The sequence below is a fragment of the Fusarium mangiferae genome, assembly GCF_900044065.1.
Source record: "Fusarium mangiferae strain MRC7560 genome assembly, contig: FMAN_scaffold007, whole genome shotgun sequence".
Lineage (NCBI taxonomy): Eukaryota > Fungi > Ascomycota > Sordariomycetes > Hypocreales > Nectriaceae > Fusarium > Fusarium mangiferae.
Genome location: NW_024573927.1, coordinates 570,709 through 595,889, shown reverse-complemented (window position 1 = coordinate 595,889; position 25,181 = coordinate 570,709). Strand labels below are relative to the sequence as shown.

The 25,181-nt window shown below is 49.1% G+C and overlaps 10 protein-coding genes across 10 annotated transcripts; 4 read left to right on the top strand and 6 right to left on the bottom strand.

The window, feature by feature from the left end:
• Positions 1 to 356: 356 nt before the first annotated feature.
• On the bottom strand, positions 357 to 1,502 carry FMAN_13310 (uncharacterized protein; the record flags this gene model as incomplete). Its single annotated transcript, XM_041832762.1, has 1 exon — positions 357 to 1,502. The coding sequence occupies one exon, from the start codon at positions 1,500 to 1,502 to the stop codon at positions 357 to 359; it is 1,146 nt and encodes a 381-aa protein (XP_041683193.1).
• Positions 1,503 to 3,109: 1,607 nt separating this feature from the next.
• On the top strand, positions 3,110 to 3,954 carry FMAN_13309 (uncharacterized protein; the record flags this gene model as incomplete). Its single annotated transcript, XM_041832761.1, has 2 exons — positions 3,110 to 3,544; positions 3,598 to 3,954. 2 exons carry the CDS (start codon positions 3,110 to 3,112, stop codon positions 3,952 to 3,954), a joined length of 792 nt encoding a protein of 263 aa, XP_041683192.1.
• A 650-nt stretch (positions 3,955 to 4,604) lies between these two features.
• On the top strand, positions 4,605 to 5,509 carry FMAN_13308 (uncharacterized protein; the record flags this gene model as incomplete). The annotated part of the gene is made up of 3 exons (XM_041832760.1): positions 4,605 to 5,168; positions 5,218 to 5,355; positions 5,405 to 5,509. The coding sequence occupies 3 exons, from the start codon at positions 4,605 to 4,607 to the stop codon at positions 5,507 to 5,509; spliced, it is 807 nt and encodes a 268-aa protein (XP_041683191.1).
• A 283-nt stretch (positions 5,510 to 5,792) lies between these two features.
• Positions 5,793 to 7,148, bottom strand: FMAN_13307 (uncharacterized protein; the record flags this gene model as incomplete). The annotated part of the gene is made up of 1 exon (XM_041832759.1): positions 5,793 to 7,148. The coding sequence occupies one exon, from the start codon at positions 7,146 to 7,148 to the stop codon at positions 5,793 to 5,795; it is 1,356 nt and encodes a 451-aa protein (XP_041683190.1).
• An 856-nt stretch (positions 7,149 to 8,004) lies between these two features.
• Positions 8,005 to 9,594, bottom strand: FMAN_13306 (related to 5`-3` DNA helicase; the record flags this gene model as incomplete). Its single annotated transcript, XM_041832758.1, has 1 exon — positions 8,005 to 9,594. One exon carries the CDS (start codon positions 9,592 to 9,594, stop codon positions 8,005 to 8,007), a length of 1,590 nt encoding a protein of 529 aa, XP_041683189.1.
• Positions 9,595 to 10,328: 734 nt separating this feature from the next.
• Positions 10,329 to 11,799, bottom strand: FMAN_13305 (uncharacterized protein; the record flags this gene model as incomplete). Its single annotated transcript, XM_041832757.1, has 4 exons — positions 10,329 to 10,760; positions 10,809 to 10,937; positions 10,984 to 11,687; positions 11,733 to 11,799. 4 exons carry the CDS (start codon positions 11,797 to 11,799, stop codon positions 10,329 to 10,331), a joined length of 1,332 nt encoding a protein of 443 aa, XP_041683188.1.
• A 191-nt stretch (positions 11,800 to 11,990) lies between these two features.
• FMAN_13304 (putative short chain dehydrogenase family protein) lies at positions 11,991 to 12,722 on the bottom strand (the record flags this gene model as incomplete). The annotated part of the gene is made up of 1 exon (XM_041832756.1): positions 11,991 to 12,722. One exon carries the CDS (start codon positions 12,720 to 12,722, stop codon positions 11,991 to 11,993), a length of 732 nt encoding a protein of 243 aa, XP_041683187.1.
• A 2,518-nt stretch (positions 12,723 to 15,240) lies between these two features.
• FMAN_13303 (putative extracellular elastinolytic metalloproteinase precursor) lies at positions 15,241 to 17,297 on the top strand (the record flags this gene model as incomplete). Its single annotated transcript, XM_041832755.1, has 4 exons — positions 15,241 to 15,603; positions 15,656 to 16,041; positions 16,095 to 17,060; positions 17,114 to 17,297. 4 exons carry the CDS (start codon positions 15,241 to 15,243, stop codon positions 17,295 to 17,297), a joined length of 1,899 nt encoding a protein of 632 aa, XP_041683186.1.
• A 1,643-nt stretch (positions 17,298 to 18,940) lies between these two features.
• FMAN_13302 (uncharacterized protein) lies at positions 18,941 to 20,572 on the top strand (the record flags this gene model as incomplete). The annotated part of the gene is made up of 1 exon (XM_041832754.1): positions 18,941 to 20,572. One exon carries the CDS (start codon positions 18,941 to 18,943, stop codon positions 20,570 to 20,572), a length of 1,632 nt encoding a protein of 543 aa, XP_041683185.1.
• Positions 20,573 to 21,348: 776 nt separating this feature from the next.
• FMAN_13301 (uncharacterized protein) lies at positions 21,349 to 23,894 on the bottom strand (the record flags this gene model as incomplete). Its single annotated transcript, XM_041832752.1, has 5 exons — positions 21,349 to 21,883; positions 21,935 to 22,103; positions 22,151 to 23,042; positions 23,089 to 23,603; positions 23,657 to 23,894. 5 exons carry the CDS (start codon positions 23,892 to 23,894, stop codon positions 21,349 to 21,351), a joined length of 2,349 nt encoding a protein of 782 aa, XP_041683184.1.
• Between the last annotated feature and the right edge of the window lie 1,287 nt (positions 23,895 to 25,181).

Here is a 25,181-nt window from a genome sequence, read left to right as displayed (position 1 = left end):
TTCATCAACAGTACCAACCAATAAATGGTATCAGTTGTACGGAACTCACAATCTGTGACATGTGTGGATGTTTGTAAAGATACCGCGGAAAGCCGAGTCGGTTCACGGTTACAAACTGTGTCTGGTTGGGCATCTCCTGAACTTGTGCTGAGGGCTGAAGTAAGACAACTAACTGCCAGACATAGGGCCATAGATATAAGCTCAGCCGTTGAAACATTTTACTAATAATAATAGTAGATTCACTGGTACAGCCGCTAGTTGGATCTGGCGGAAAAGGGGGCAATCCAGTGTCCAGTATCTAAAATCTTCACTACATAGTAGAAGACAGGCAGATTAAGTATTCCATCGGTAAAATGCTACTCAACGGACCATCCAGCAACGGGTGAAAACCAGCGTGACCGATACACCGATTGCGAGAACGAGATGTTTCTTGGAGCCTTTGCTCCGACTGCAAGATAATTGACATGAGTTGAGAAGTAGCCTTTCCAATCAGCCTGTACATAAAGTGTTCCGGAGTTCTTGTGCAAGCTCAATGACTTGACATCAGCCCGGGGCAGATTCTTCTCATGAGAGAAGACTGGCTTGAATCCCTGCATAAACGGCTGCTTCAACACTTCCTCTCCATGTAGGAATGAGGCCGAAGTCAAATTAAAGAGGTGAAGGTCCAGATCTGTAGAGATAAGGAGGAGTCGTTGGCCAGGCACAGGCGTTACATCATGTCCTCCATCCCACCATGAATCATCCCATTCCTCATTGAGTAATTTGGGAGGGCCAATGGGCTCGACTTGAGAGGGCTTCCGAGAGAATGAACCGTTTCTATACTCATAGCGATTGAGCTGAGCTTTTGAGGGAGGCTTTCCTTGAGGAGGGAGGTCATTCCCGACGGCCCAAAGACTTTCTGTTACTTGGTCCCATACAAGGCTATGCACCGCAGGGATACCATCAAGCTCTTGAAGAAAGCCTGGATATGGGTTTGATGTACCCAAGGACGTGTTGACGATCTTGATATTTCCTGTTGTTTCGTAGGAAGTTGTTGCTATAGCGAGCTTCCCATCGGGTAGAGGCTCAATGCCATGGGTCCCTCCTAGCCCGAATTTGTCCAAGCACATACCGAAGGTTATAGTCTTGTCCTTGGATGGCTCATCAGGATAATGGTTGATGACCACAACTGCATAAGCAAAGACCGCGACGACGCTTCTACCGTGGTTCGCCCATTTGACATCTGTCACGGAGCCTCCATTTTGTAGACATTCATTGAGTTTCTTTGGTATATCTTGGTTAACGAAGTCGATCTTCGTCCAGTTCCATGATACGTGGCCAGTGGTATCATTGATGCTGATTCGGGCAGGATCGTATTGACCTGTGATAATCTGAGGAGAAACTTCTTTAGTATGGAGGATGTGCTGCAAGCCATCGTTGCTTCCATTGGCAAAGACGAGATTGGCAGTCATCATAATGAGCAGTCCAATCCGAAGATGCCACCGAAAAGCCGCGGAAGCCATAGCCTTAGCTCTGTTGGACCAATTAAAGTGTGCTAATATCAGAAGAAAGCTTTCTAAACCGAACGGGCGGAGATGGTGACTGGAAAAGAAGGGAACTATCTGATCTAGCGGTATTGGTTTTTGAGGAACGGTAGTCGAGGTTTGTGAAATTCAAGTTTCATTTAAAGTACTGGAGCCGATTCAACAGACAGCCATGTAGTAATATTGGCGCGATTTTTCTTCTCGGCTGAATAAGGCAAATTAATGAGACACGGGACGATAAAGTGACAGAATATGTCACTCAATACTCATGACACGTATCAAATATGCATGTATGTCATGTAGCTTGGCCAGAACTCGTTGGCGCAACATACCCATGATAATAGCTGCAGAGCGGCATAGTTCTTGTAGCCAGAAGCATGACAGATCAGCTGCTGACATCAGATACAAAATGTGACACAATTAGGGCACTGGGAATATGTCTCGGCTATGTGGCTTTCCGATTACTGATGGCGCTATGCGCCTCACATCAATGGCTGCAAGCTGTGTTGAACTAAGACACGGCTTGGGTCGCAAGCTGATTATGTAGACCTGATGGTGAGTAGCCTTTCCATGGCGTCCTTGTCTGTGCAGACAGTGGAAAAGATCGTCGTTTTTCAGCTCAGCCATCTCAGCCACTTTCAAGCAACACATCGCAGATCTTCAAACGAGGGGACGCGCAGGTCGAGTGATGTAAGAACGTGTTGTAGTCTCCATAATCTCGATTAGCTCTGTTGATTGACTATCCATTGCCAGCTGGCTACCAATAGTTCAGCTGCGCCCGGGCCGTGCCGAGCTGCCAACGAAGTTCTATTGGTAGTTGGGAGCGCTGATCATTCGCCGGGATTTTGTGAATGCATTTCAGCTTCTGCCGCGGGGTATGCCCACCTACACTCCCGCTTATCATTCGTGACTTCTATGAGGGATCTCGATGATCCCATCATTGCCCCAAATAGTGGTCGACACACCGGCCACTATGACTCTGCGGCATGTTCATGTATAATGGTCCACTTGACGAGGATGGTGATCAGGGATGCAAGGAGACGGATGGCAGTGCAGTCACTGAGCACAGGTGAGGTCTCTAGGTTTCTTCCAAGATTAGCATTTCTATCGGAACCTCGGTGAGAAAACAAGAGGGAAGCATCCCGGTTTTGCTACTCCAGTTGATGTTGTGAAAATTCCGAGAGACGGTACGTAGATCCCTATGGCACAGAGGTTTAAATTCGTGTTCATTATTGAGATTATGGTGGAATATACATCCGTGGGTCTGAAGGACACCGTCAAGGCATAACCGGTTTGCCGTGACTAACCGATGCCATGCGATTGAGAAGACAGGGAAACCCCCCAGCTACTGATGACAGCATATCCGTGTTTTTGTCAGCACGCTGACGCGCCCCAAGTTCGTCCGAATATCCATCCGAAAAGTAGCGAAGGATCTGACTGTATGGCTTATCGTAGATGGATCAGTGCGAAGTCGGAGGTTTCGTCCGAAGAAGGATTCCGTGATTATTGGCTCTTAACATATATAACCTCAGCATGAGCCGATTGATCATGCGGAACAACATCTTCACTCTCATACAATACCTAAAATGAATGAAAAAGACCGAAAGCCAGTCATACTTCTGGTTCACGGTGCTTGGCATCGACCTCTCCACTACCGTCTTCTCATCCAAGCTTTCCAGCAACAAGGCTTCACTGCTCTTACACCGCCTCTGGCAAGTTCTGGCTACGATGATTCGATCGATGGTAAGACATATCACGATGATGTAAAGAGGATCCACGACGCAGTTCTGCCCTACATCTATAATGGGAGGAAAGTCATTGCTATTGGTCATAGTTACGGAGCTGTCCCTCTTACCGTGGCAATTGAAGGTTACAGTATTGCAGAAAGAGAGAATAAAAGCCTTCCTGGTGGCTTCAGCTCCGTGATTTATGTGGCCCCAACGCCTGTCCTACAAAAAGGCATTTCGATGTATGAGGCTGCGGGCGAGCATTACAAGACGCCATTTTTTCATGATGTATCAGTAAGCCAATACTCGACTCAGCACCCCAAGTCGCCTAACTAACCATGACCTAGGAGACACGTATGCCATTGAAGCTAGATAGGGCTAAAGAAGCATTCCTCTCAGATATTGATCAGAGCATCGCGGATGAGATTATCCCTACACTTTGCCATCAAAGCAAGGCTCCCTTTGAAGTTCCTATCGTTTGCACCCCGGCAGAATTGAGGATTCCCAAGACCATGGTGATTTGCAGGAACGATCCTATTTTTGGCAGGGAGATGCTTTTAGTCGTGGCGCAGAATTGGGATGCTGAAACTTTGGAGATCGAATCGGGACATAGTCCACATCTGGTTGAAGAGCACAGAAAGTGGCTTGTAGAGCTTGTGTCCGAAGAGAGCACAAAGCTACAGAACAGTGATCATGGTTACTAGTCATATGGTGAGAGGATAGAAGATGCGGTGTAGTAGGACTGTAGGATACAAACTCCACTCAATTCATGTCTTCCAACACGTCAACAAGTTATTTGATGTATCCAACAGGAGCCGTGGGATTTGAAAGAAAAGATGACGTCAGTCATTTCCCATAACCTATTAGGTTCGGGCATTTGATGATGCATGCGTAGGTTCAAACCAGTGCTCTAATCAAGGGTAAGAAGCGGCTTATCCCACATTTACATCGGACAAATTGCGACAGGAATAACTGACTTCTATTTCGCCAAGAGATTGAGTACAGGTCAGGATTATCTGATCATTCCGAACACCGGAGCAGTCTGACAACGGCGTAACAATGTTACATCTGACTCATATTATCGCTTACCCACGTGATGCAACAGCCGAGTTACGGCAATCTTTTAACGAATAAATAGCAAAGTGACAAGAAGTTTCACTAAAACAGAGGTTTCTTGAGAATCGAATCAATCATGGCGACCACTACTTCTGGCGATGCTAGTTCCACTATCGAGAACCTCATCTCCTCATACTCAATCCTCACCTCCCTAGCTCCCTGGCTCTCAACTCTCGACCTCTATCATCTCAGTCTAACAAGCAGATCAGCTTACGAGTGTATCCAATCGTCGCCAGTGATGTTCAAATCTCTCAGTCGTCATTGCCTCTGCGATGGTCGCGGCCTCGCTACACGTCAAGCCTATGCAAGTCCCTATCACCGGAACCGCATGGCAGGTCAGTGGACGCCGAGTCCGCATCTAAAAGGCGACGAAGAGATTGAAGTACGGCTATACAACATCAAATGCGATGAAGCAGGTGCTTTGCCATGTTTAAAATGCGGTATAAACATCTGCGAAGAATGTCGATGCTATCCTCGCGCAGCTCCGCCAAACACGTACCCCAACCGAAGACCGCATTTGAGAGGCAGCGGCCAGCTTGATAACATTATGTGTTTGTGCGAGGAGTGCGACGCGAAAACTGAGAAAGAGGTGGAGGGGAAGTTCTTGAATGAAAGATGTGACTGCGATATCTATACACGCTGGATTTGCGTCAGATGTGAAGAGGAGGAGCGCAAAGCCGTGTGGAAGTACTTTGAGCAGCAAACAGAGTTGGATGGGAATTGGATTGTGAGGGAGGATATGGACTACGGAGATGACTTTGAGCCTACAAAAACACTTCAAGATCATGCGCATGACCGAGCAGTGAGAACTCTAACTAGCAACATTGAGATAAGCTGACGACTCGCTCCAGTTTTGGTGTACTTGCGACAAGACGGTCTCGCACAGAACAGTGCCGCGTTGTATCTGGTGCAAAAGACGACATTTGCCAGAGAGCGAGTGGCGCCAGGAACTTCAGGATACTGGCTCAAAGCATCCTTTCTTTGACAACGTAAGTCTTCAAACCACACAAACACATCCTTTCTTATGGTTCGGGGCAGGATCCTGATTATCCTCGATGGGTAAGTGATAATGACAACAAGTATCCCACTCCTTACCCAAGGCTAGGTTACCATCGTGGGGATGAGGAGGTTACAAATGAATAGATTGGAGACATCTAAGTAAACATGTTGCAATTTTGAGAACAAATCGGGTTACAGCGGGTCTCTGTATTATAAGGAATACTTCCCCCTGGACATATATTTCGTGATTTAGACTCGGATCAATGCATCTTTGGCTAATTCATACCATCACGTAAGTGCTACGAAATACAGATGATGATCAAGGCCGCTTAAACATAACATTATTCACGTACAAGTACTAATACAAATCCTGTACATCAAGGAACACAGATTCAATAACTGTCCCATACCGCAGCTCCGTGCCCCTCTAAGATTCATCGTGTTCCTCATCTTGAAGCTGTTCAAATATCCCAGTGCCAAAAGTGTCACCAAGAAACTGACGAACCTCTTCATTCCCTCCCTCTCCTACCGTTAGACCCAGTGCACTGCCTGTAACCTTCAGGCCGCGAAGACTGGTCGCTCTCGACAGTGCGACATAAACTTGCCCCTCCGCAAAGGCCGAGGTCAAGTTCACAATAACACGCTCGAGAGTCATGCCCTGACTCTTGTGGACAGTAATAGCCCAGCCAGGAACAAGAGGTATTTGCGTTCGGTGTAAGAAGGAATAAGGCGCATCAAGGCCGACGGCGTTTGCTACACACCATGGGTAGATTGTCCGAGTCTGTCCGTTGTTGAACCTCACGACTGGCCAGAATTGGTCTTCCGCATCTGGGTGGAGCTTCAAGTGTTGAATAGTAAACAGCCGGACAAAGTGTTGTCTGACATCGGAGTGTTCACCTGTGAGTTCTGGCAATCTCACCAAGTCGATTTTCTCCCAACCGCAGATAACACCCTGGCTTCCGTTGACGAGTCCAGCTCGGATGTCCAGATTCACTTGAAGCATGACCTGCATTGTTTCCTTGAGGTTCACGACTAGTTCCAGCTGGTGATTTTTATGAACCTTTAGTGTAGTATCGGGTAGCGTTTCGAAGTAACGCTCGAACTCGTGGGCATGTCGCTCTCTGCAATCAAAACCATCAAGGACTCTATACTGCCTCTTCTGGAATCCCGTGATTGCATTGAATTTGTCTTTATTGATAGGGTCGACCTCGTTCCTTGTGCAGAGGAGCTGTGGCGCATCCTCAACCTCGCAGTCGTGATTCATAAGAAGGTCAATATCGTTGTCGGTGAAGGGAAATCCCAGTCTGCACTTCTGCAACATTCTCATAAACACCGGGTCGTTCTGACGATGAATCTGGGTCAAGTTGAAGCAAGCAAAGTTGGCCTCAGCCCATGCAGCGCTTCTGAAGGCCCATTTGTCCTCATCCGCCCAGGATCCATGGCCACTGAATTTGGGACATCTGTATATACCAAGTGCTTCGTTGGGCTTAAGACGGGCACCACATACGTAGCAGAACTCGAAAGGCTTGACGGGGGCCAGCTGGCAAAAGTCCCCAGTAACGATGAGTTTGAGGCCGCCAAAAGCTGGGGCGCCAGCTTCTCTTCCCCATTTCACCTCTTTCAAACAATCATTCATGCGGTTCAAGAAATCGCTACTGACCATGCTGATCTCATCGATGATCAGCACGTCTGTTCTTCTGAGACGCCTTTTTACAGTCTTTTTCCAACTTGCCTTCTTGAGCCCGGCTATTCCTTCTTCAAACGATTTAGGTGCCCATCCCATATAAGAGTAGGTAGTCATGCCGCCAATTTGCACAGCTGCGCGGCCCGTGGGTGCACAGATGGTGACTCTGCTTCCCCGTTCCCTCAGCTCTCGAATGGCAGTTTTGAGAACGGTAGATTTACCGCAACCAGCTGAGCCAGTAAAGAATACGTTACGTTGGCCGTGAACAATGGCGTCGACTAGTTGCCGTTGTTCAGCGGAGAGCGTTGGCTCAGTATTGATGACGGGCTGAACATCAGGCGGTGCCTGTGGATCATGTTGGGCATCATCTTCGTGGCCGTCGCCGGATGAAATGCTGATGAATGATAATTCGCGCTCAGTCCGTTTGTGTAAAAGGAAGAATTTGTGATTGATCGGCGCTCTCGTTTGTCGTAGCAGTATCACTTGCCTTTCTCTTCCTTCCCTGGGGCGGCGGAGTGGGAAGGTCAGTTGGAGAGGTTTGACCTCTCATGCTGGGCATGGGTTGTGTCTGCATCTGCAAATGACGTTAGTGAGTGAATGCCTCCGGCGAAGAGGGGACTAGGGAGCACCTCATACATAGCACGCAGGTATATTAGTAGTTACCTAGTTGACTGCCGCCTATAAGCTTAAGCTTCAGGTTGCGAACACACATAGAAACCATTGATAATGAAAAAGAAGGGGGGGGTCAACCTTTTTGTACCAAACCCTGGGCGCGAAGTGGCGTCTCGCACCTGACCTAGCCTACCCTTGTCAGGAGCCGGGATATCAATGCCAAACAGAAGCCGATACACACTTAGCTTTGAGACATGGCGAGTCTCAAATACGTTATCTGGCCCAGTGAATGGTTGAAGCAATTGATTAAAACTATTCCTTGCTTTACATACAGGGTTGTACTTTATCTATCCTCTTCCAGGTCTCTGAACAGCTGTCTGCCAAACTTCTCCTCAAGAAACTGCCTGACTTCATGGGATGACGTCTCTATCACCTCCAACGAATCCTCACGGGTCACATCCCTCTTTCCAGGCTTGAGGATGGAAAGGCCGGCAAGGCTCGTCACGCGCGATAGTGCAACATACTTTAATGCCTGCTCCCATGCTTGCGAAAGATCCGTGGTGACGCGATTCAACGTCATGCCCTGAGACTTGTGAATACTAACTGCCCACGCCAAAACCAGCGGGAGTTGTGTCCTGTATAGCACCGAGTAGGGCGTCGTTGCTCCGAGCGTGTTGACCATGCACCATGGATAAATCGTGCGTGTAGTACCGTTTTGGAAGCGAACGATTGGCCATCGCTGAATACCGCGCTTCTCTGCGTATCTCCTGATCTTCTTTGCTCGCCAGTCGGCATGGTGACCGGCTAGGACATCTACATTCAAGAGAGTGCCTTTTTTGGAGTTTGGGAGTTTGGCAGGGTCGTGGGATTCCCAACCGATGACGGTGCCTTGGCTTCCGTTGACGAGGCCCTTCTCTGTATCGAGGTTGATCTTGAGCATGACCAGTGCACCGACTTTCATCTCGACGTATGCATCCAAGGGACTGTCTTTGCACTGTTCTTTAGTCATATCCACATACGGGATATCCGAATATTTATCCTGTCGCGTGTCTTGCTTGTAATGTTCGAGTTCTGTGTGTTGTGGCCTCCAGTCGAAGCCGTCAATGGCTTTATAGACGGTTCCGCGCCCGGGCAAGTTGTTGAAACTCCTTTGATTCTCTGCCTGTACGCTCTTCTTGTAGGCAAAAAGCTTTGTCGCGTCTGGATCGTTGGGGTCATGTTTGAGCAGCATCTTCACCTCTTTTTTCGAAAACGGTATGCCAAATGGACACTTTTGAAGCATTCTCACAAAAGACTTATCTCTCTGACGATGAATCTCCTTCAGATGAACATGAGCGAAATTGGCATCTTCCCAGGCACGGCTCCTGAAGGCCCACTGGTCTTCGACATAAAATGGACCACAGGATGGCCCCCGGCCGCAGTTCCACTCAGTCGGAGACCATTTATCATCCGCAATGGTGTGTTTGCCACAATACATGCAGTATTCGAAAGGCTTGACTGGAGGTAACTGACAGAAATTGCCGGTGACAAGAAGTTGGACGCCGCCAAATGCTGGAGCGTTTGGCCAGGAGTCGCGATGTTGGGGTGACCAGCATCGGGCACTCTTGAGACATTCATTCATGCGCTGGAAATGATGGTTTTCAACCATACTGATCTCATCGATAATAAGAACATCCGTCCCCTCGAGACGCGCCTTAACAGTTGGGCGATGTGAGTTACCTTTGAGCTCACCGAGGGCCACTTTGATACTGTCAGTTGTCCAACCCATGTAGGACCAGGTAGTCACGCCATTGACTTCGAGTGCGGCTCGACCAGTAGGCGCGGTGATGTGAACGACTTTACCCGCATCTCGAAGCTTCCTGACTGCTGCTTTCAGAACTGTGGATTTGCCGCATCCTGCTGAGCCAGTAAAGAAGACATTTCTTCCTGACATGATGAGATCGAGAAGGTCCTGCTGCTCTTTGCATAGAGTCGGCTCAGGCACCAGGTCGACGTCCGCGATGTCGTTAGCACTGTCGGCCAGATCACTTGTCGAGGGATTAGACGGAAGTAAGGGCATCGGCTATGGAATCTGTTGTGGAATCTGCCGTGGCCTTGGCTGCGTCATTGGCTGTGTCCTTTGCCGTGGCATCTGTGGTAGGATCACATGTTGGATGTGCTGTAGGGCCTCCTGTAGGAACTACCGGTGGAACTGCTGTCGAATCTGCGGCGGCATCTGTGATGGCTCCTGCAATGGCTTGTGCTGTGGCTTCTGCTGTGGCCTTTGCTGTTGGATCTGTGGCGCCTTTTGCGATGGCTTCGGCGGGGATGGCTTCTGCGGCGGCTTCTGAGATGGTATCTGCTGTGGCCTTTGCTGCAGGTTCTGCGATGGCTTCTGCTTTCCCATGGCTAGAAAGTTTGCCATTGTATTCTTGTTCGACCTTGGTTGTTGAGGCGAGGACTTCGCATTGGCGCGGCCTGACGAGTTGGCTTTGGGGGCTTCATCTTCGTCGGACGAGGAGGGGATGCTGATGAAGGAAGACGATCGCTGTAAACGCTTGGGCTCGCTGGCAGATATCGGTGCTTGCGCATTGGTGTCGAGTTTCCTCTTAAGAGGTGCCCCTCCTACAGGAGCCTTAGGATTCGCACGGTAATACCACATGAAAAGCCCGTTATGATAGCCAACCGTTATAAAACGTTGCCCCATACAAACTCAACAGCAATGTTCAGCATGGCAGCCATCTTATCGCTCCCCATCTCCCAACTCTGCAGCCTCTGCGCCTCAACCGGATTCCCCGCATTTGTCTTCGCTTCAACGAGCTCACCCAACGTAATCATAGGACAGCTCATATCAAAGAAAGCCTTCTCCGTCTGCCATTCCTCGAGACTTCTCGCTTCCCACAATAGTTTGCTCGATGGAAGGGGAAGGCTGCACATGTCGCTGCAGATACTACATTTCTTTCCATTCTCAATGGTAATTACGCAGCCTATGATCAGCCATAGGCAAGACATTCGGCGGCGTGATTCTGCGATGATCCAGTCTTGCCATGTTGAACTTGGCTCGGCTATTTCAGTGGTCGAGTAGCTACCGGTATGATCAAGAAATCGGGAGCCGATCAGCTAATATAGAATTAGCTCAATGTTCATGTGAAGCTTGATAACACTGACCTCAGCTGTTTCGAAGAGCCTAGAAGTTCGCTCCTTGCTTTCTGAGTCAGGTTCACTCATGGACATCATCATGTAAATGATCATGGCCTCCAGACACAAATGCACCTCATGAGGAGAGAAGGTATGTAGCTGCTTCGTATCAGCCGATGTAACTCGAAAACCTCGTCGCGTTTACCTTTTCCCGGAAACGCTCCTCTTCAGCAGCGACCGTCCTCCACAAGAACGACTGTGTTTCTGGTGTCCTTGCGGCAAACAACTGGCAAATACTCATACAATTCCCCAATGTCTCAGGGAGAGTTTTTAAATGCCAGTGGGGGTGAATAAACGGCGGGAACGTTTGCCGGCGGAGCATCATCTGCGGGTATGCGTAAAGCATCTGCATGATGACTCTCGACGCGTGCTGCATGCTTGAAAGACGATTAGATACGCGCGTTAGATCTCCCTTGGAGCTGAGCGATCGCGGGGGTGCGCGAATTTGTGTGTCGTGTGTGATGATGGGCGGAAATATTTCCAGAGAAGCCGACATGAGACCAGAGGAATCGGTTGGTGTGGTGTTCAGCGACGAAACGAAATCACTTGAGAAGTCGTCCCACTCAAGGGTAACACTCGGGGTTTCATATGGAACGAATCCATGAATGGCCTCCAGCTCACTATTCGCTCGAGCATTGAGATCTTGGCAATGCTCAATTGATGTCGCAGGTCCGTTGCGAACTGGTCGACCAAACGAGCATCGCAGATCCTTTGTCGTGCACCTCAAACATGGCTGACCAAAGTCGCACTTCGTCTTGGCTATTCTACAGGAAGTGCAAGACTTTGGGCGTCCTTTGCGTTGAGTCTGGGCGCGGCGGCAGTAATTGACATGACGCTTGTACGGATGCTCTGACAATGGTCAGCGGCTGGCGGGCATGCTTGGGGCAGACATACCCTGAGTGAAAGCCTTGTCACACAAGTGACACGTTTGAAAGAACAGAGATTCTGTCAAAATCTCCATTGTGATTGATACGAGTTTTCGCGAATTGGAAGTGATGTGAGAGAATACAAGTGCAGGTTGGTAAGCAGAAATACGTGTTCGGATTTAAGGCTAAAATCCTACGGCTAAGACCCACAGAGGGGCTCTAATCCCCCTCGTAACTACAGTATCTAGCGCAACACCGAACTACCATAATATGATACAATTTCCATCTATAGAGGAAGCTCTCCGCTACGATCACTGAAGGTCCTGGTGGGTCCATCCTCCCCAATAGTCGCCATCTCAACGACCCTCTCAGCGCCAACCTCAGGACTCGTTCCCCACTCATGATAACCTGACAAGCCCGTCTTCACCAACCCTGGACAGACACAATTGACCTTTCCATCCACATCACGCAATTCCCGAGCAAAGTTGAGCATCAGCATATTCACAGCCGCCTTGCTCGCGTCGTACGCTTTGTAGTCAATGTTGTAATAGATCGTGGTTTCATCAGTGGCCTTGGTGAGACTGCCCATGACGCTCGAGACAAACACGATGCGCGGTGGAGCATTCTTTGCTTTGCGAAGAAGTGGAAGAATGCTTTGAGTAAGACAACCAGTTCCTACGACATTCGTTGTGAATGTCTTGGAGAAGAGATCCCAGGTGGAAAGGTCCTTGTAAAAATCGAGCAAAACAGCAGCGTTGTTGATGAGAACATCGAGATATCCGTATTTTTCTTCAATATGCTTGACTGCCTTATCGATGGACTCAGGAGAATTTAGGTCAAGCTCTACGACTGAAGCTTGATGGCCGTCCTTTTGGAGATCAGAGGCGATTTCCTCGCCGGCTTTGGTGTTGCGAACGCCAAGAAGGACATGGTAGTTATGCTTGATGGCGAGTTCTTTGGCAACTGCAAGGCCAATGCCTTGAGTTGAACCAGTGACAAGAGCAAGAGTTCGAGACATGATAGGCAAACTGAAATGTATGAAGGGTTTGTATATTGGTGGTTGTTGATGACTTCAGTCAAGAGTTCGACGATGAAGTCTTTATATAGGCAATTTCCTAGGAACAATAACCATCCTTCCTTTGACATGCTCTATCAATTTGAATTTCGCGGCCAAACTGGCCTGGAAGTTCCATATTTTACTAGTGTTCCCGGACGCTTCCCAATCGTGTTGTCAAGATGGATCATGGCGAGTTTCTCACGTCCAAATTCGCCGGCTCGAAAGTGGGGCCGTAACGGCCAATTTGGCCGATGGCAACTAAAGCCAACCAATCATTGAGGTCCCCTCCATATGGCGGAGTGTTTTATTTTTACATGAGGAAAATGGAATTCACGAAAAGTCTTGAAACAAGTCCGGTTGTGTTTCATATTCTTGGAAGGTTGAGATGTTTGAGGTAGTAATAGCTTTGTTACGTCTTGGGCCAATTACGGCCAGAATTAGATCTCGCGATTTATCAGAGATGCGTTCTTTGAGAACTGAAGAATTTTATATCGGACCAGGCATTTTAATTCCATCTTGCTAGCCCTTCTACAGTTTTCAAAACAAGATGTCCTCATCCTTTGTGGCTGCGATGATGCCGATGTGCAGAAGACAGACTTTACTTAGGTCCGCTATAGGTTACGTAGACTTAGTCTTCACACTTTGAGATGAAAGGGTCAACAACATGTCATGCACGTAGTGTATAACACGTAATCAAACTGTTTCCAGTAACCAAGAAGATCTCATGATGACTATGGAACCATGCTTTCGTGATAACACTATTGTTAGAGCGTTCCTCAGCGAACCGGAAAATAACCCTGACAGCGTCCGCGATGTCAAAGTTGCAGGTTGAAAATGTGATATCATGACATGAAATCAACATACAGGATGAAGTTCTCACATGTGATTTGAATAGTCATCTGCTACTACGTTGTAGACTACCATGTGCACTTGACACATCCTTCAATAGTACATTGATCTATGCCGAGTCACTACTGGGTAATACGAACCCACAGACCACTCTGACCTGAAAAGCCAAGTCGTGGGGAAGCCTTGGCTAGTAGCAGTCTCGAAGCTTGACAAGATTGGCAGGTCACTTGGAGCTGTACCTCGTGTCATCCGACGACAGTTCGGGCGAGGGGATATTCAACAAGTTGGCAGGCCGTCATCAAGAAGCCCGGGGCTCTCGTCTCTCGTATGATGACCTCGATGAAAACTCACCAGTGTCCAATACTCTTTTCCATAAAAGAGAAGGGCGACGGAGTTCTTGGTTTCAATCGCCGTGGTACCAAGTAAGGCTGATAATGAGGCCGCTTCGTATATGCAAGATACAACATCGTGTCACTGAGTCGCAAATAGACGCGTGATGCATTCACTTAACAAGCAATACTACCTTCCATATCAAAAGCGGCATGATATCAATCAGAACATCATAGCACAGCATGTAAAAGGCAGTTCCAATGCCCAAGCGAGCCTTAATAAATCTCGCAGGTCTCCAACTACCCCTCTTTACCACTGATAACAATCGTCTCTCCTGCAAGTCATAAACAGCGGAGTGATAATTGATTGGCCCACCGTCTCCGCGTTGAGGGTGGTATTGCCGGGAGACATGGCCCAAGATGGAAGGTCCCCAGATGTGCAGGGATGTCGTGGTAGATCACACGGATGTCGTTCGTCAAAAAGAACCTTTGCCAAGAAGACGCAGGGGCCGTCAAGGCGCTTGCAGAGTGCAGAAATAGTCTGGCGTCTTTATCTTGCAGATCAGAGTATATTGCGGTGTAGTGGTCTGGACTATGGACTTCCTTTTGGGGTATGATTGCTTGGATAGTGGTGTTGAGAGGCTAGATAGTGTCTGCCGTGCGCAGCCCATTCATTCCCTATGCTAGTGTGATCATATCTACGACTGCACCACTTCATTTCTAGCGTCCTAAATGCTCCGACGATGTGCTAAGAAGGTTTATCATGCTTAACCTTACTCTTAAGCTTGCAATAGCGACTAATCACTAGTCTTCGGCGCATACATCTCAATCAGGCTATACACTCCGCACCCTTTCCCCAAAGTGCAAATCCACGATGGTTCGTCCCGAGCCGTTTATTCCCTCGGCTGTTGTTTGTCCGAGAAGACCTTCCTATCTCGCTGCCGCCGAGATTTTGCGATATGACGTGCTAACCTTTAGCGGGACTGATGGCCAGGAACAAGTGACCCCAGATAGCAATGTCGCATGACTGTAGTGCTTGCGAGATAGTGCCTGGACAAAAGACCCTTCTTGCAGCGCTTATATCCCAGAATAGGTCAGTGGATAGTTATGAGCTTCTAGATATTCTAGGCCAAGATATACAAAAGTCCCGGTTGAATTGGGAAGTTGGAAAGAAGGTTGGATGACTGGAAGCATAGTATTGTAAGTTGTAGAAGTATATAATAGATCCTTCAAGTTTGTCTATCTGAGCTTCACGAACATCATCATCAACTCAGCACTTCACCGCAGTGCAACTCATCAAGATGCGTTTCTCTGACTCTCTCCTCCTCATAGGCCTCTCCAGCCTCGCTGGTGCTCACCCCAGCAGAAGGGCTCCTAACCCTTCACCACTGAGCAAGCGTGGCCTCGACCTGGAAGCTTTCAAGCTTCCTCCCATGGCCGAGTACGTTCCTCAGGACGAGGTTCCTGATGATGTCAGTGCCAAGCTCATCACCAAGCGAGCTGACTATACCGAGACCGCCAAGGACTTGGTCAAGTCGACGTTCCCCAAGGCTACTTTCCGTATGGTCAATGATCACTACATTGGTTCAAACGGGATTGGGCATGTGAATTTCCGCCAGACGGTTAATGGTATTGATATCGACAATGCTGATTTCAACGTCAACGTGGGTATTCTCAAGATTTCCGGGATTTATGGATGTGCTGACACGGATACAGATTGGCGCTGATGGAGAAGTCTTCTCCTACGGAAACAGCTTCTACGACGGCAAGATTCCCGGACCTCTTACCAAGCGTGATGAGAAGGACCCCGTCGACGCTCTCAAGGACACAGTCGATGTCCTTTCTCTCCCTGTTGAGGCTGAGAAGGCCAAGGCTGAGAAGAAGAGCAAGAACCACTACACCTTCAGTGGTACCAAGGGCACTGTCAGCAAGCCTGAGGCTAAGCTTACCTACCTTGTTGATGAAAACAAGGAGCTCAAGCTCACATGGAGAGTTGAGACTGATATCGTTGATAACTGGCTGTTGACTTATGTCAACGCTGCCAAGACTGATGAGGTTGTCGGTGTTGTTGACTATGTCAACGAGGCTACATACAAGGTCTAGTACGTATTCCGGTTGATTTATGATTGGGAAAGAGCTGACCGTTTTATCATAGCCCCTGGGGTGTTAACGATCCTTCCAAGGGATCTCGCACCACTGTTACGAACCCCTGGAACCTCGAGGCTTCAGAGTTCACCTGGCTCAGCGACGGCTCAAACAACTACACCACAACACGCGGGAACAACGGAATTGCACAGGTTAACCCCTCGGGTGGCTCAACTTATCTGAACAACTACCGTCCCGATAGCTCTTCGCTGAAGTTCGAGTATGACTACTCCACCAGCACCACTACACCCACCACCTACCGTGATGCTTCCATTGCCCAGCTTTTCTACACCGCCAACAAGTACCACGATCTTCTTTACCTTCTTGGCTTTACCGAGCAGGCTGGTAACTTCCAGACCAACAACAATGGTCAGGGTGGTGTAGGAAACGATTTCGTTATCCTTAACGCTCAGGACGGAAGCGGCACTAACAACGCCAACTTCGCTACTCCCGCTGACGGTCAGCCCGGCCGTATGCGAATGTACCTCTGGACATACAGCACACCCCAGCGCGACTGCAGTTTCGACGCTGGTGTTGTCATCCACGAGTACACCCACGGTCTCTCCAACCGTCTCACCGGTGGCCCTGCCAACGCAGGCTGTCTTCCCGGTGGTGAGTCCGGTGGTATGGGTGAGGGCTGGGGTGATTTCATGGCTACTGCCATCCACACCACATCCAAGGACACCCGCTCCAGCAACAAGGTCATGGGTGACTGGGTCTACAACAACGCAGCCGGCATCCGCGCTTATCCCTACAGCACCAGCCTTACCACTAACCCCTACACTTACAAAAGTGTTAACAGTCTTAGTGGAGTCCATGCTATTGGTACTTACTGGGCTACTGTCCTGTATGAGGTCATGTGGAACTTGATCGACAAGCATGGTAACAGTGATGCGGATGAGCCCAAATTCAGCAACGGCGTTCCTACCGACGGTAGATTTTTAATCATGAAGCTCGTAGTTGACGGAATGAGTCTGCGAGTATTCCCTAGACCTCTAAGATATGATATTTTGCTAATACCTTTGATAGGCAACCCTGCAACCCCAACATGGTCCAGGCCCGCGACGCCATCATCGACGCCGACACCGCTCTTACCAAGGGAGCTAACAAGTGTGAGATCTGGAAGGGTTTTGCCAAGCGTGGTCTTGGAACTGGTGCCAAGTACAGTGCTTCCAGCCGAACTGAGAGCTTCGCTCTCCCATCCGGATGTTAAGGGGAGATCTCAGTGGCAGGACGATGAGTGGATGAATGAATGACGAGTGATGAGTCGGAGATTGAGATGAGGTCTGTGTCTTTTCTGGTATATATATATATAGTTGTGTTGTATATAGTCTCGTATGTTGATGTCGACTTCAATTACAAGTACATGAGCTGACTCTGCGTTCGATGGTGCATTTGTGATCAGGCGATTTGAATAGAAAGTGGGTCTTGCTGTCTTCTAAACTCATTTAAGTTATGATAATACTCCTACAACTTTTCAAAAGCTATCCTAAAGTTGTCCTAAACTCATCATAAGTCCGTCCCCCCACCTGTCTTCCATCGTGGGTTCTTGACAGTTACTTCGGTGCGATAGCGGTGCTGTGATATGCTTTCACAGACTTCAAGATGTGATATGCCAGAGATCCATTCTTCCTTGAAGTAGTTGAGCTGATCAAGGCTGAGGATCAGATCCATTCGCCTCTTGCTTGATGGAAGCATCTTGCAACGGATGTATTTCAAGCGACGGCATTCTGCAATGAGTTTTGTCTGGCGTAGGTCTAGAGCTTCCTGATCTATCTCTTGGCTTGTAATGTCAAGAGACCGATACTATCGGTAGTAATCTGCGATTTTGGCCAGTCTGATTGGAAGCTGCATGTTCTTCAGAAAGTTAATAGCGAACGGGATCGTCTCAATGTCGTCTGTGCTATGAGTCAAGACTTGTCCCGACTAATGGATGGATACTGGGAGGATAGCATCGATGCTTAGCTGATCTGACTTGCGGCGTTGTGGAAGATGCTGGTGCTGGCGAAGCTATGCTGAGAGATCTGTCTTTGCCACTGCAAAGAGCTGTGGCAGATGCTTGGCAATTATTAATCTTTGTCCTGTCTGCCGATGTCTTGTGGCATTTCTGCCAAGTTCTGCGGCTAAGACGAATTGAACTCTATCGGCAAGGCTGAGCGACGCGAGAACAGACGGTAATTCACAAGATGTTGTTCTGGTTGTTGCTAGATCGTATCCAGTGACCCACTTTCTCTCAACACCAAAAACCCGCCTGCTGCAACATCTACAACACATCAGTACATGACTTTGATCGGTCGCCTACCACGCGCATCCTCTTACAATAAAGTCAGACTTCTTCTACATACTCTACAGACCAAGGCAAAACAGTTGACTGACTTTTTGAAGTTCTGCGGCATCGGTGCGACGGCTGGATCGCAGCAGTAAGATCAGACCTCGGAGCCAAGCAGCGGGACCTCAGCGCCCACACATACGGGCCCAAACAATACAACAACAACAACAGCCCAGCTTCGCCGACAAACAACTCAACAGAAGGTATAACATACTGGTACTCCCATTAATGAGAATCTGTCTTTACTAACTAACTAGACGAACAAGAGGACCTCCCATAACAGACTGAATCTCGAGCCGGATACAACCCAAGCAACTGCCTTTCACAATCTTCCCGGCCGCGACAACAAGTCTGTTGTTCCCTCAGTGTCTCACAACCCTTCTTTATCCCATTGCTCTTCTTTAAAAAGCCCCAAGCCGACCGGAGCTTTTGGCTCCAGTACAGATCAAGAAACGAAACGCTCAACAGTTCAGCCCCCCCCGGGTCTGGCAAACTCTACACAGTTGACGAAGACGCAACTATTTAAGATGACAGACGATAAGAAGCGAAAGAAGCAACCTACAAGGCTGGGGGGCAATTCCAAGCACCTCAAGACCGATACCGTCAAGAGAAGTCGGTCCGAACTAATTGAAATCACTTCCAATAACGACTCACAGAGCAACGAATTCAGCGACGAATCTGAGTACTTGGATAACGAGGAACAACTGACCGACGACGAGAGGCACCTACCAAGACCTCAGAAAAGAACAACCGATGGAAAATCCAAAGCCGCGGGTTCCAGCAACACCAACCGTCCTACAGATGAGCTCAAAGAGGAATTGGGTGAAGACGAATCTGGGATGTTGAAGGATGGGGACGTGCCTGCTAATATCCACGTCGGGGATACCGACCGTATTATCAGCAAAGGTCCAAAGCCGAATCATAACATAGCGACAAAGACATCGGTCAAGCAGAAGACCGAACTTCAGGAAGGCACATCGAAGAAGGAAGTGCCACTCAGAGCCTTCAAGCTCATGATAGACTACGCTTTTCAATCAGTCGGCCTTAGTTCAGACAAATACCCAGTTGTCTTCAAAATGGCTGTCAAGTACATCAGCAGCACAAACTTCTTTCAGGCGAATGTATTCTCTGCCTGGGGGGCGCAGAAGCGTATCAACACAGAGGCAGATCTCCTTCGCGCTGCAAGTGCGCGGTACCCTCACTACGTCCTGACGATGGCGCCCGACTTGATCCTCTGCCTGATTGCAGCAATCGACTTGAGACCCGAGGTCTACGGGGAGCCAAATGGACGGGGAATCACCATCATCGGTGACTTCCATGTCTTTAGCCACTTGCGGTCGGCAATCGAGCTGGGCGAAACGATCTCTTGGGACAAGGGATCACGAGGCCAGCTCCTCATGCTTGGACGAAGAGGCGAGCAGGAGCCACTACCAGTTGATCTGCCTGTCCTCAAGCCTAGCAAGGCACAGACCAAAACGCACAAGAAGCTCCCCAAAGCCGTTCCCGAGCCAGACCCAGCAAACGTCATCAACGTCCAACAGGCACCAACCGATTTCATGCAGCCATATCCTTTCCGACCGACTCTCCCATCTGCGCCGATTATGAAGTTAATCACAGCAAAAGAATGGGACCGACGAAATGCCCATTGGCTGGATAAACTGATGGACCCTGAGAGCACAAAGGATATTCTTGGGCCGACCATCGAGAAGGAGGTCACGGAAGAGATCTTCCCGCTTATCTCCAAGGCTCGCCGCAATGTTCTCTACCGATGGGCAAAGTCAGAAGACTTTAGCCTCGACTTGAGATTGCTTAAGGCCCCTATCCTCTCACAGCTAGAGGTGCGCGATAACACAAGCCAAGGGATCCTCAACGTGGAGACTGATACAGCCCGACGATCAATCAGGGCCATCGAGACCGCGGCTTTAAGCCTGCCGAAGGCTCACCAGAAGACGGCTGCCCTGATCAAACAACATACAGACCGCCTGTTTGCTTGCCGAGACCAAGAGATAGACAACCAGACTCTGAGGGCACAGAGCTTAGCGAGACGACAAGAATCTTCGTCTGTCACTACGGCAATTACAAACGCCGCTACCAAGACTCGACTTCGGTCCCAAGTCGGTCCTGCCCAAACAGCAAGAGGTAGAGGTAGAGGCACTTGAAGCAGATATGCAAACGCTTTAGAGACCCAGAAGATAGACGGACTAACGGAACAGCTGGTCACATTTCTTAAGGGCTATGAGTGAATGCGCGATGACGAGATTTCAGACTGAAAGGATATGGCAAACTCGGTCTGCCATACTGCGAAGGAGGCTGGTCAGGAACCTAGGTCTGGCTCAGAGGAGCCTCAGTCTTGACGAAAAATGACTTGGAGTCTAATGAGAAGAATTCTTAGTCCGATGAAGAGTGAGATCAATATCGGATTTGGTGACAGATGGGCTATGATTGGGGTTTGCGAAGCAGTACATGAAGGCCAACGGACGAAAGATGGCATGCTTTTGGTAAATTCGTGGTCTGGGGAACTGGGAAAGGTTGTATCAATAGCCACATAGCCATACAATGCAGACCGATATTGCTATTACATTATACGTCTGGCGAGCTCAGCGGTCTGAAGGATGTAGTGGTTCAGGCCAAGTGTCTATGACATGTGGTGACAACAGATGAAACGGGCTCACATAATTTATGGGTCTCAATTCTATAAACAGACCGAATATACTATAGGTCAAAAATACTACATGGCTAATATTACTTGAATCCATTGCAAGACAAGCTTTGCAGTTCGTCCAAAGTCTTGTCAGAATACAACAGCGTACAGACTGTATAAAGGCCAGAGATTTCAAAAGTAATAGTCATTTATTCGCTAATGTACTTTTAAATGCTATAAAGATGGTACCGCAATTATATGGTCTCTCCTTGGCCATTCCCCCACTCTCCTCTTTTAACTGTTTGCATTGAAAGCACAGTAGTCAAAGTTGTCCACCTTGTTTCCAGCCCATGCTGGGAAGGGAACCGACTTTCCAGAGCCACCAAAGACCGCAAAGGTGGCAATGAAGACCATGACCTGGGTGCCACCATCGAGAGCGGCAGAGATGAGGTAGTTCCACTTCACGAACCACTCAGGGCGGTATCGTCGGAGGTAGAACTGACCAAAGGCACCGAGGATGAAGTAGCTGGTGACTGAGGCGTTGAGTCCGACGAAGAGGTAACCGAGATACCAGAGGATGATGGGGGTGTTGAGGTAAGAGAAGAGTCGGATGTGAGGGAAGAACCTGTTAGCGAAGTAGAAGGGGAGAGGAGCAGCGAAGCCGATGAGGTAAGCAATGGTGACCCATTCGTAGCGAGCGCCGACGGAGAACATCTTAGGGGCGATGGACCAGGCGATGGCGAGTGTGTTGAACTGCTGAACCTGCGCTCCACTCCAGACGTTGGTACCTTCGGCTGACATGAGGATGGCAGCCTGGTTGTCAACAATGCTACACCGAGTTAGCTTCAAATACCGAGATCCATGGTTCGTAGACTCTTACCTGATCATCATGACATAGTTGAGAAGAGCACCAAGAACACAGCCGATGACCTGAGTAGTGAAAGTGGCCTTGGGAGAGAGCTTGTTCTGCTGAGCGAGCTTCAGGTCACGAAGGAGAAGGATCCCTTGGCTAAAAGCGTTATAGGTGTACGAAGTAAAGTACATGTTGGCTAAAAGGGTCAGTATGGACGGCACCGCAAATGGTGGGGTTACTTACCAAGAGGGCGACCAGGGAACATGTAACCAGCCAACATCTGGAAGATGGGCTGGAGGTTGAAACCGAATCCAGTGATGGCATATTGGGCTCCGAAGAAAACCATTATGACTATGAGGAAGAGGATGGCCAAGATAAAACCCCACCATGGGAGAGTTGACTTCATGGCATACAAGCTGGCCAATCCAACGATGATACTACAGAGGAGGATAACGAAGTACCAACTGTTGGGAACCTCGTCGTAGTCGAGCATGAGCTTGTAATGAGGATCGATGGAGGGGTCGTCGCGAAGCTTTTGCTTCTCTTCCTCGGAGCGAGTACCGGTCTGCTTCCAGAACTTGTATGTTTCAGGACGGAGAAGCTTCTTGATCTTGGCGATTGTGATCCAGTTCCATCCCAGGCTGACTTCGGCATAGTTCCAGAGAAGCATGTGCACGACTGTGGCAGTGAGACCGGCGTTGGAGGTGATGAGATAGTTGATGTAGGTAGCAGTCAAGTAAGGAAGGCCCTGCTGGTCGACGAGATCGTTGTTGACAGTGAAATCAGGGTTCATGATGGCAGTCTCGTTGTAAGGAATATGACTGGTAGTGTTGGAAGCTCCATCGTAGAGGAGCTGGGCCATGAAGGGGAAATCCTTGGCGCGCCAGTAGTTTCCGTAGTAGAGACCCATAGACAGGGCGATACCACCGATGTAGCCGAGATAACTGTTGAAGAGTGTCTGAAGGGGCATCCAGAGAGGTGAGCCGAAGCCAGCGATGTAGTTCCAATCGAAGCAGATGCTCAAGAAGCCCATTCCTTCGTTACCCTGAGAGCCACCGAAGAGGTTTGTGAAGACGGGGTTGTGGCGGTCGGCGAGGCAGAAAACGGAGACAGCAGAGAGGAGAGGGAAGATGTACTACTATTGTCAGCATGAGTTGGTGAGCGTGCGTCGGCGCACTTACCTCGGGGAACCACTCCCAGCAGAAGATGGCAACAAAGACGATCCAGAAGACTTGGAATCTCTTCCTGGTCTCTGACTTGGGCTTATGCAGAGTCTCCATGACAGTCGTGATGGGAAGGTTGGCAGGGTACAACATCTTGGTGGGGTACAACAGAACACTTCTCATCATACCAGCGACACCATATCCGATAAGCTGAGACGACAGGGTGACGAAGATACCGGCTGCCACGGAGGGGTATCCGCCATACCAGAGCTTCTGGACAGTCAAGGCCTCGGTAGACAAGGCTGAGACTGAAGCGGCTGATGCCATGAGGACAGCGGCAGTATGTTCCTTTCGGTTCCAGGGGCCGGGGTTGAGAAGACGACCGATGCGACCCCAGCGTGGGATGATGTGCGCGAGACCGGTACCGAGCGTTTCAGCGAGGACGGTCAAGAACATGACGGAGACGTAGACGACTTGGGGCTTGAAGTACATGATTTCTTGGAGGACAGCACCAAAGGCCGACAGTCCAATACCTATCACCCATCAGCACATTACATCTTAAGAGCAAGTAAGGTAGTATACTAACCAACGGCAAACATGCGAATCGTCCATGGGTTCATGGTAGGGTCATCATCGACCTGAATAACATGTGTGACGATATCCTCAGCAGTCTCAAGAGGCTGCTTCACCTTATCAGACGACATGATCTCAATGTCATGGATATTCTTGTCATCCTGAGGAAGACCCCTCTTCTCATCAGCGGGATAGATATCCGCCTTGGAAGAAGGGCTCTCCGGTTTGGTCTCCTTCTCAGAGATACTCATTGTAGCTTAACAAAGGAATTAAAACATAAACATGGAGAAGAAAGGATGTCGATGAAACCCAAGCTCTTGGCAGGGCGATGCAACATGTTTTGTACCCAGATATCTAAAACACCAAGATGATCATCGCCAATGCTACAGTCGTGCTAGACCATCAAAGGCATTCCGGGTTTTCGGCACGCTATCATACTGGATAGGACGGCAATACCCAACACAATGGCACAGGAACTTTTCAAAAGGACCCAAGCTGCCAAAAGTTCCTCTCTTGTTCCCGAAGTTATTTGCGGTTTCGGTTGGCCCAGCCCGGACTCATTTCGTATCTGATATCGACTGCAAGACATGCGACACTGCGACTCGCCCCATTCGATATCAACCAAGAATTGCAAGCCAGTGACATGTCCCCTATTAACAGCACCTTTGCCTCTCTCTGCCCCCCCTTCCCCTTCCCCGCAAGATCACGCGTCTTTGGGTGCGAGTTAGCAACAAAAGGTCCTGGTAAATCGGCATTGGTGCGAGGTGACCTGCCAAGACCGGCTAGATCAGCCGAGGTCGCGCTGGATTGGGCAGTCAGTCCCATTTTCAGACCCTGGTCTATCAAGCCATCTATCGCCGAGTTAGCCGGGAGACACGTTCAAGTGCCGATGGTATTAATCGTTGATATTAGCAATTCTGGGGGGTTTCATATGCTTAATCTTGTAATTTCGCAAACGATACGTTGTCGCATCATGAAAAAAGCGTGAGATCTTACTCATGTGCTGACGCGGGTCTTGCGCGGGAATAGAACCGCTAACGTACGTCCAACGGCTCCTACGTAAGAGGCGAGAGATAAGCCACTCGCGCTCAAGAGGTGGCACAGATATGGAAATACGGCTATCGGCGTCCCGTTGCTAGATCGGCCGCTCGAATCAACACCAACGTGTTCTAGTGCGCCATCGAAGCTGAGGAACTTCTGTTTTGGATGCGGGCGACTTATTAGACGCCGATGCCGGTTTGCCGGTCCCTTATCCATCACGACCCCATGCTACGATAAGAATAGCCTTAGGTTAACGTTCGTGGGGAAGGTCATTTCTCAATTCATCGTGTTACGACCTTTAATACTTCCAAATCTGTCGTAAGGAATGCAGCCACTAATTTCTGGGGAGAGGAGGCAAAGCAGCCAGTGATGATCGTGGAAATTATTATTTTATGTACAAGAATCTATCTAATAGGCCATTCGCCACCGATTTTATCCAGCGCGTAACGTAGTAGTACAATCCATCAGAAGGATTCCGTCCAGAACTTCTGTTATCA